This window comes from Orycteropus afer, unplaced genomic scaffold (genome assembly GCF_000298275.1).
Source record: "Orycteropus afer afer isolate SDZICR_OR568_19922 unplaced genomic scaffold, OryAfe1.0 scaffold00360, whole genome shotgun sequence".
Classification (NCBI taxonomy): Eukaryota; Metazoa; Chordata; class Mammalia; order Tubulidentata; family Orycteropodidae; genus Orycteropus; species Orycteropus afer.
The window spans coordinates 3,357,586-3,367,088 of NW_006921947.1; the positions used below are offsets into that span (position 1 = coordinate 3,357,586).

At 41.6% G+C, this 9,503-nt stretch overlaps 1 protein-coding gene across 1 annotated transcript in view; it reads right to left on the reverse strand.

Annotated features, from left to right (window-relative positions):
• ACE2 (angiotensin converting enzyme 2) overlaps positions 1-7,345 on the reverse strand; it is a 52,804-nt gene extending 45,459 nt beyond the window's left edge. Inside the window, exon 1 of the mRNA XM_007952837.1 lies at positions 7,160-7,345. Coding sequence (XP_007951028.1) covers positions 7,160-7,345 — 186 coding nt within the window. The remainder of the gene's footprint in view (positions 1-7,159) is intronic.
• Between the last annotated feature and the right edge of the window lie 2,158 nt (positions 7,346-9,503).

The window sequence follows — 9,503 nt, forward strand, 5'->3', positions numbered from 1 at the left end:
TTCTCGGATTATTTGCTCAGCATGGAGATTGGATTAGTATGGTGAAAGGATACAACCCTGATGCACACTTTTTTTTTTTTAATTTTAGACCACACAGTATCCCCTTGTTCTATTAGAATGATGGCCTCTTGGTCTAGCCACATAAGCACAATCAAGTGCTCTGGAATTCCCATTCTTTACAATGTTATCCATAATTTGTTAGTATCCACCCAGTTGAATGCCTTTGCATAGTCAATAAAACACAAGTATACATCTTTCTGGTATTCTCTGCTTTCAGGCAGATCCATCTGACATCAGCAATGGCATCCCTCATGCCACATCTTCTTCTGAATCCAGCTTGAATTTGTGGCATTTCTCTGTTGATGTGCTGCTGCAATTGTTTTTGAACTATCTTCAGCAAAAGTTTACTTAGGTGTGATATTAATGATATTGTTAGATAATGTACACATTGTGTTGGATAATCTTTCTTTGGAATAGGCACAAATACAGATCTCTCCAGTCAGTTGGCCAGATAGAAAGAAAGAAATTCGGTCTTCCATATTTCTTGGCATAGATGAGTGAGCACTCCTAGCATTGCATCCTTTGTTGAAACATCTCAATGGGTATTCCATCATTTCCTGAAGTCTTGTTTTTCACCAATGCCTTCAATGCAACTTGAACTTCTTCCTTCAATACCATTGGTTTTTGATCTTACACTTCCTTCTGAAATGCTTGACCATTTTTGGTACAGTGACCCCGTGTATTCCTTCCATCTTCTTTTGGTACTTCCTGTGTCAATATTTTGCTCACAGAATCTTTGAATATTGCACTCAAGGCTTGAATTTTTTCTTCAGTTCTTTCAATTTGACAAATCTTGAGTGTGTTCTTCCCTTTTGGTTTTCTAACTCCAGGTCTTTGTACATTTTATACTTTACTTTGTCTTTCCAAGCCGCACTTTGAAATCTTATGTTCAGCTCTTTTACTTCATCATTTCTACCATTTGCTTTAGCTACTCCACATTCAAGAGTCTTCTGCCATCTATTTTGGTCTCTTTTCTTTCTTCTCTGTCTTTTTAATGACCTTTTGCTTTCTTCATGTATGATGTCCGTGTCATCCCCCAATTCATCTGGTCTTCAGCAATTGATATTTAATGTGTTAAACCTATTCTTGTGATTGTCTCTAAATTCAGGTGGGATATACTCAAGGTCATGTTTGGCTCTCATGGACTTGTTTTATTTCTTCAGCTTCAATTTGAACTTGTATATGAGTAATTGATGGTCTGTTCCACAGTCCGCCCCTGGCCTTGCTCTGCTGGTGATATTGAGCTTCTCCATTGACTCTTTCCACAGATGTAGTCAATTTGATTCCTATACATTCTATCTGGCAAGGTCCATGTGTATAATCACCATTTATATTGTTGAAAAAAGGTATTTGCAATGAATTAGTCATTGATCTTGCAAAATTCTATCATGTGATCTCTGGGATCATTTCTATCACCAAGGCCGTATTTTCCAATAATCATTCCTTCTTTGTGTCCAACTTCACGTTCCAGTCACCAGTAATGATTGATTGCATGTTTCATCAATTTTGGACTGCAGAAGTTGGCAAAAATCTTCCATTTTTTCATCTTTGGCATTATTGGTTGGTATGTAAATTTGAGTAATAGTAATATCAGCTGGTCTTCCTTGTAGGCAGATGGACATTATCCTATCACTGACAGCATTGTACTTCAGGATAGATAATGAAATATTCTTTTTGACAATTAATGTGATGCCATTCCTCTTTATTTGCCATTTCAGGCATAGTAGACCATATGATTGTCCAACTCAAAATAGCTAATGCCTGTCCATTTTAATGTACTAATGCCTAGGTTGTTGCATTTCATGTATACAACTTCCAATTGTTTTAGATTCATACTTCCAGCATTCCATATTTGATTACAAATGAATGTTCACAGCTTTCTCTTCTAATTTTGAGTCGTTCTGTGGTGGCTTGTCTGTTGCTGTGATATTGGAAGCTAAGCCACCAGTATTTCAAATACCAGCAGGGTTATCCATGGTGGACAGGTTTAAGACCTTCAGACCGAGACTAGGAAGAAGAACCTGGTGATCTACTTCAGAAAGAATTGGTCGGTGAAAACCTTAGGAAAAGCAGTGAGACATTGTCTGATATGGTTCCAGGAGATGAGCCCTTCAGGTAGGGAAGAGCTGCCTCCTCAAAGCAGAGTCAACCTTAATGACATGGATGGAATAAAGCTTTCTGGAACTTCATTTGCTGATGTGGCACGACTGAGAATGAGAAGAAACACATGTCCTATATCCCAAATTTTCCTTCCTGTGTTAGTTTTATATTCCTACAATAATATGACATAACATGCAGCAAAAACCCTCAGTGGTGTAGTGTCTGTGGTCTACATGCCTGGTACATGCAGGTAGCTCTACTGATCTACTGATCATAGCTGGACTTGCTTACAACTCTGGAGGTTGGCTTCTGCTGAGGCAACTCCCCCACGTGTCTCTCATTCTTCAGCTGGCTAGGCCAGGCACATTCTCACAGCAAAGACAGAGGTGCAAAGGACAAGCCTCAGCGTTCAAGTCCATGCAAGCCTCTGCCTGCCTCATTGGCCAGAGCAAGGCACATAATGAAAGACAGAGTCGCATCCCCTTCAGTGGAATGGCTGCAAAGTGACATGAAACAGGGAAGGGCAAAAAACTGGGGTCATCAGTGCAACTTACCACATTTCCTTGACCACAGTGGATCTACAATCAAACATTTGCTTGAATACTTCTAAAACTTGTTTATGGTTTTCAATGTCTCACAGTTTTAGATTAAAGAATGGCGCAGTTTGACAAGTCTTACCAGTCTTACCACCTGTAATGTAAAAGGCACTTCCTTTTATTTATGTTCCTTTCTCTCTTTTGAGCTGTCAGACATACAGCCTTTCTAGTATGAAGAGATTTGTTCAAACCATCTAAGTATTCTCTCCGTTCTGGCTCCATCTCAGATGATTTTTGATGTTGTTGTTCTTTTTGAGTCAGGCTCTGTGCTTTCTCTCCTAACCCTTTCTGAACCCCTTAATCGTTCCAGTTGCTCTTTTTAGGGACAGACTCCATTTCCAAAGTTCCACCTTTAAGCGTGACTACTAGCATTGTGTTCCTACATACATGGGGTAATGTTCTCTGTTTTATTTCCAGAACCTTCTGGGTGATGCTAGCCATCATGGTAATGGAAAGTTATTGAGTTAAAGTCTTCAGGGGACAAGCTTGAATAACCTCCAGGTTCTTTTCCTGAGTTAAAAGTGATTTCAGAAGGCTCATCAGCTCTCAGGAACAGCCAACTTACATACACCAGGGATTACTTACATACACCAGGGATCTAGACCAGTTCCAATTTATGTAATTTTATTATCTATTACAACTTTTGGTGGCAAAATTGTTTTGGTTATAACTTGGATCATTTTTCTCCTGAACATTTGTCTACGTATTAATGATTTTCCAAAAACCTGCTCTGTGACATGCTTTTCAGAATCTGCAAAAAGTTTTTCAGATAATCAAGGTATCAAAAATGAAGATTCGGGACACTGTGTGACCTTAAAAAGATTAGTGGCAGTTTCAGATATTGTACTCATTTTTGGCTTGTTCTTGTTGTTGTTAGTTGCTGGAGTGGATTCCTACTCATGGCAACCTCATGTGTGCAGAGTTGAAAGGCTGTGCCTTTCAGAAGCAGATCACAAGGCCTGACTTCCCAGGTGTATCTGGGTGGGTTCAAACTGCCAACCTTTCAGTTAGTAGTCAAGGAGTTAAATGAATGCTCAAGACTGGGGGTTACAGAGCAAGGTATTTTCTCTCTCCAAGAGGTTCATTTAGAGATAGGCCCAAAGAACAAAGAGAACCTAGATCACCAGATAGTCTCATTAAAGTAAATCCACACTGCTTTTAATGTAGTGAGTCAGCGCATGACTTAAGAGAACGGATACAGATCTATGATGAAACAGAGGGTGAAGTCAGTAGTAGGTAAGTTTACTGAAACAAATCCTCATCTCTGTGCAGGAAATGTTTGCTGTCAAGATACACAGACAGAGTAGGTATTTCTCATTCCTCATCCTGGGTTCTTTGTTATGTGCAGGCCAAGGAGCAGGCATAGGAAAGAACTGATGGCTGCTTCTGGAAACCACACTGTCTTCAAGTTCTTTCCCCCTCAACATATATCCTGTGAATCTCAGAACATCCTCAGAGGCAGGAGACTCCCAGGTCCCTGACTTTTCCAGATAAACCCTTGTTTTAGAACTGCCCATCTGAGATAGTACTGTGCAATATACAGTCCACATGGGTTCCAGAGTCAACCAACTATGGATTCATTCAACCAATAGCTTATTGAAAATATTTTTTGGGAAAAAAAATGGCTCCTAAAAAAAGAGTTAAGTGGTCAAAGCAAAGGCCAACAGAGAGTGTAAAGTGCTATTTAAATAGTATTTACATTGTATTAGGTATTATAAGTAAGCTAGAGATTATTTAAGGGAGCTCTGGTAGCGTAGTGCCTAAGGCACTTGACTGCTAACCAAAAGGGTGGTGGTGCAAACCCACCAGCCACTTCCCAGAAAGAAGGTTGGGCAATCTACTTCCGTAGTAATACTGCCTTGAAAACCCAAGGAGGGGTCTCTATGGGTCTGATCCAACTCCATGGAAATGATTGTGTTTCATTTTTTTAGAGATGATTTAAAGTGTACAGGAGGACGTATATAGGTTATATGCAAATACTATGCCATTTTATATAAGGGACTTGAGCATCTGAGGATTTTGCTATAGGGGAGGGGAGAAGAAAGTGGGCCCTGGAACGAATTCCCTGCAGATACTGAAGGATGGCTGTATATTACTGTGATCATGATCACCAAGGCCAGTGGTGATGCAGTGGTAGAATTCTTCCCTTCCATGTGGAGGGCTGGGTTCAATTCCAGGCCAGTGCTCCTCAGGCACAGCCACCATGTATCTATCAGTGGAGGCCTGTCTGTTGCTATGATGCTGAACAAGTTTCAAGCAGAGCTTCCAGACTAAGGCAGACTAGGAAGAAAGGCCTGGCAATCTAGTTCCAAAAATTAGCCAGTGAAAACCCTATGGATCACAATGGTTCAATCCCATTGTGCATGTGGTCACTCTGAGTGGGGGACCAACTTGACGGCAGCTACCAACCAGAATTAAGATCATTATCTTCTTCATTGTACAGAGGAGAAAACTGGGATTCAAGGAAGTTAAGAAACTTGCCCACGATCTTGCAGCTGGTAAGAGTCAGAGTTGGGATTTGAACTCAGTGTACGTGGCCCCAGAGTCCAACCTGGACCAAGTACCACTTTCACTTGACAGCACTAATGCACACTCACTCTCCTTGCAAGAAACCATATCTCAGCAGTCTGCTCATCTGGGGACCTCTTGTAGCAACTCCCAAGGTGCCTAGTGCATGGAGGTGTCTCAACATACATGATCAGAGAATAAAAGGACAACCATCCACACCTTCCCCATTGCCTCCCTCCCCAGATAAACTCACACAGGTGCACTGAAGTGCACTAATTCGCCCTTCACCACTGCTTGAGGAAGGAGAGATCGGCCTATTTGCTTCTTGCATTGAAATATTTTCACTTTGCCTTGAAGGGGCCCATATTTTCCTGTGGTCTAGCCACATTGCATGATTTATGTCCTTTCATTTCCGGCCTTGTTCTAATCAACCAGTGCAATTAAAGGTGATATTATTTAATGAACCAAAGATGGTTTCCACACATATTCCTACATCTCATTCAATAACATGCATTTTCGGCATCTGTGTGCTCAATCGAACTACCTCTTCAGCTATCATAACTCCTGCTCACACTAATAACAACCATGACTTCCTACTGTCCCATGGTTGCACAAACACTACTCCAGTGGCCTTATGGATTAATTCAGTCTTTGCAGCTACCCTATGAGGCAGATATGAGTGTTGTCTTCTTTTTCACAGCTGGAACGACTAAGGTGCAGAGGGATTCATTAACTAGCTCAAGTTCATACAGCTACAAAGTGGCTGAGGTGGGATTTGAACGTAGGCCATCTGGCTCCAAACCTCTTAGGCTTGATGCTAGTATCCCTACCTTTACCATCACCCAGGACAATTCAGCTAATACACAATACATTACAGTCACCTCCAACGAAGACCAAATTTAAACCAAGGAAGAGCAATAGTGAAGAAAGGTCGAAATATGAGATAAGCAAAACCATCTCCTGTAACAGGCTGTCTAGGCTGTCAACATCTGGATTTCTCTAAGCTTTAGAAACATGTTCTTTTGGGATTTCAAACGAGGTAGTAGGTCTCAGATTTGATCTGTGCAGTGAGTGGCAATAATTGAGTTTATGCATGTAGCCCACTAATTGTTTGCAAAACAATAACTAAATAAGCTCCTGAACAATACTTTTGTAAGAATGCATTACTGGGCAAGTGCCACAAAAGCATTGTCTTAAATTATGTTGCTCAAATCTCCATCACTGAAATGTGTAAGGAGACTGCTGTGGGGTGTGTGAGAAAAAAAAAAAAATTCTTACATCCTTGCACTTGTCCAACAAGGCATCTTGCTTTCCCAGGGCATACTGATATTTGTCAGAACTCGTTTAATTATAGCTGCTCTTGGAGGGCTCTGGATGGAGTCTGTGACCTTTGGAAGTCTCTCAGAGCTCCATGACAATGAGGGAAAGCAGTCACCAGTCCAGCTTCGCTCGACTTGGGGTTAGCTTACTTAGTAGCAGCTATTCCACTAAGAGCCTCCAGCTGCATTTGGCAGTTAATGGATCATTTGGAGAGAGTCTTTGGATATTCCTGTTGGTATTGAAGGCTCGGGGAAATTAATTCATTAACTGATGGCATTCCCATGTAATGTTTGAATCCCTGACGATGATAAGAATTATGGCAGTGACTCTATAAAGCAGGGTCACTGATTTCCAAGAATTGAGACTGAAACCAATGAATTTGTTTGTAAGAATTTTCCAAATGAACCCCAAAGTCAATTAAGTTCAATCATCTGGCACTCCAGAATCAAAGATACGGAAGCAAACATCCACCTGCATCGCTGAGAACATTGATCTGATTTCTCTCTTCAATTTCATGAGTAGTAACCTACTCTTTAGAAAGCAGCAAATACCCCTATGGCATGATAGAAACTTACCATCTTTTGAGCATTCTCGTCGGTAATATTGGTGTTATAATCCCAAGAAGCAAGTGAACTTTGATAAGACAGGTTTTCGGCTTCTTGGTTAAACTTCTCCAGAAAGGTCCCGGCCAAATCTTCAGTGGTGGCCTGAGCAGCAGCTGCTGCAACAAGGCTGAGAAGGTGCCAGAAAGAGGCTGACATCTTTCCCTGAGCGCCCAGATCCGTCCACTGAACAATATCCCTGGAGTAAAAACGCCTCATGAGTTTTTCTCTCTCATCAGCCTTTGAACTTGGGTTGGGCACTGAGCAAGGAAAAAAAAAAAAAGAAGAAGAAGAAATAAAAAAAGAAAACATAGTCAACAATCTGCTGAACTACTGCAGAGTTCACCCCGGAGAGGACAGACACATAAAGAGATTTTAGAATGATTTTTTTTTAAAGTAAATCAAATAAACAAGTGTTATCCATTAATCCTAGAAAGCCACCGCACTCCTAGCACTTTATGGCCAAATCAAAACTTTTCCATATGGTTAATATGTTACCAAAAAGCTGTTAAAGATACCCTGAAGGTGCTCTAATTGGACAGTGACGGAGAGGCCTATGATTAGGGACCACAGGGGTAAGTTTGTTGCTGGTATGCTTTTCTGACAAATGCATTCATACTGAGTGATGCCCCCTTTCTTTTCATTTCAGGCTCATATTCACAGAAATCCTCTACTTGGGAAGCCTTTCCCCTTTCTAAATAAACAGCTCAGCCCTAGTTCTTGTGGAATTCATTAATTCTTATTCTGATAACCTCTCATTTCCATGGCCATTTTTAAAAATGGTTTAAGACCATCCTGAACTCCACAGGCTTATGCCCCTGGTCTGGTTTTGGAAAGTTTAAGAAGGTTCATCTTGCCATTCTCAGCTGACCATGTTAAACACTGGATCTGTGACACACTGCCCCTCCCTCTCATTCACTTACCTCTTCAAAACTCAGTTGCAGTCACAAGGAAGGAAGGATAATGCCACCATAGGGTACGAAATCCAAAGAGTGTCCCTATGACATTCTGGCCATCCATAGCCGTGTGATCACGGCAACATGAGGTTTGGGGAGGTCTCAGGGGTTATCCTGTGGGGTTTCAGGAGCTGACTTGGTGTCCTCATGCCTGGGGTGTAGACACGAATGTCATAGAAAGAGGAGAGGAGTCAGTGTAAATGGCAGGGCTCATGGGCCTGTTTGACTGTGGTTGTGAAACTTTCACACAGGGAAACATTTCTTCACCCAGAAAAACAAGTTTCCCTAGTTCAGGTGAAGTGACGGTGACCAGTTGCCGTCAGAGTGAATTCCAACTCATGGCAAGCCCACGTGTGCAGAATCGAACTACGCTCCAGAGGGTTTTCAAGGCTGTGACTTTCCAGGAGCAGAATGCCAGGCCTTCCTTCTGAGGCACCTCTGAGTGGGGTCGAACTGCCAATCTTTTAGTCAATTGCCAAGCACTTAACCATTTGTGCTACCTAGAGGCTCCGTGAAATGGCAGTAGTCAAGCATTAGTAATAAAAGCTCCCAGTACTTCCCCTTATTCCAAAGTTACATATATCAGTGTAACATAGGGGAGAAAACAATGATAAGTAGCCCTGTTTAAAGTGATTTCCATCCAATTATCTCATGTGAGCATCACAATAAGCTATAGGTGAATATCATCGCCATTTTACAGACTGTAAAACTGAGACTCAGTGAGCTTAAATAAATTGCCAAACCTCACTCATGTCATGGAGCCGGGACGTGAATCCATGCAGTCTGATTCTAGAATACAGGCACCTAACTAGTTGTAGGCAACTCTCTGAAAGCAATAACGGAAGTAGATAAAGACCAGCCGAGGGATGCCTACCTTCAGTGACGATGATGGATTTGGTTTTACCACATAAAAAGAGATGGATCAGTCCTGCCCTTGACAAGCATTGAAATACGCGAGTGTTTGAAGACAAAAAAGTCATTGACAAATTGAAGACATAATGATGAAGAGTGGAACAAGAAAGTGAGATGGGAAAACTATCAGTGTGGAGAGAGAATGAGAGCCTCCCCCTTATTCGAGAAAGCTGACATCAGTGCGCTGCTACCACGCAGTAGGACAGAAATCAGGCAAGAGAAGGGCAGACTCTGAACAAAGAGTTGGAATGCTAGTCTAAGAAAAGCTGAAACAGAACTCCATGCAGGCCACTTCCTGAATGAGGTGCTTGGGTTTTGGGGGAAAAAAAAATGGGAGTAGTCTCAATTCAATGCATCGAGGCACAAAATAAGATTAACATGATCAAACTGAAATGGAGGAAGTGAGACATGAAATCTGAAAGCTGCAAACAGATGGGCAAGGAGCCCGA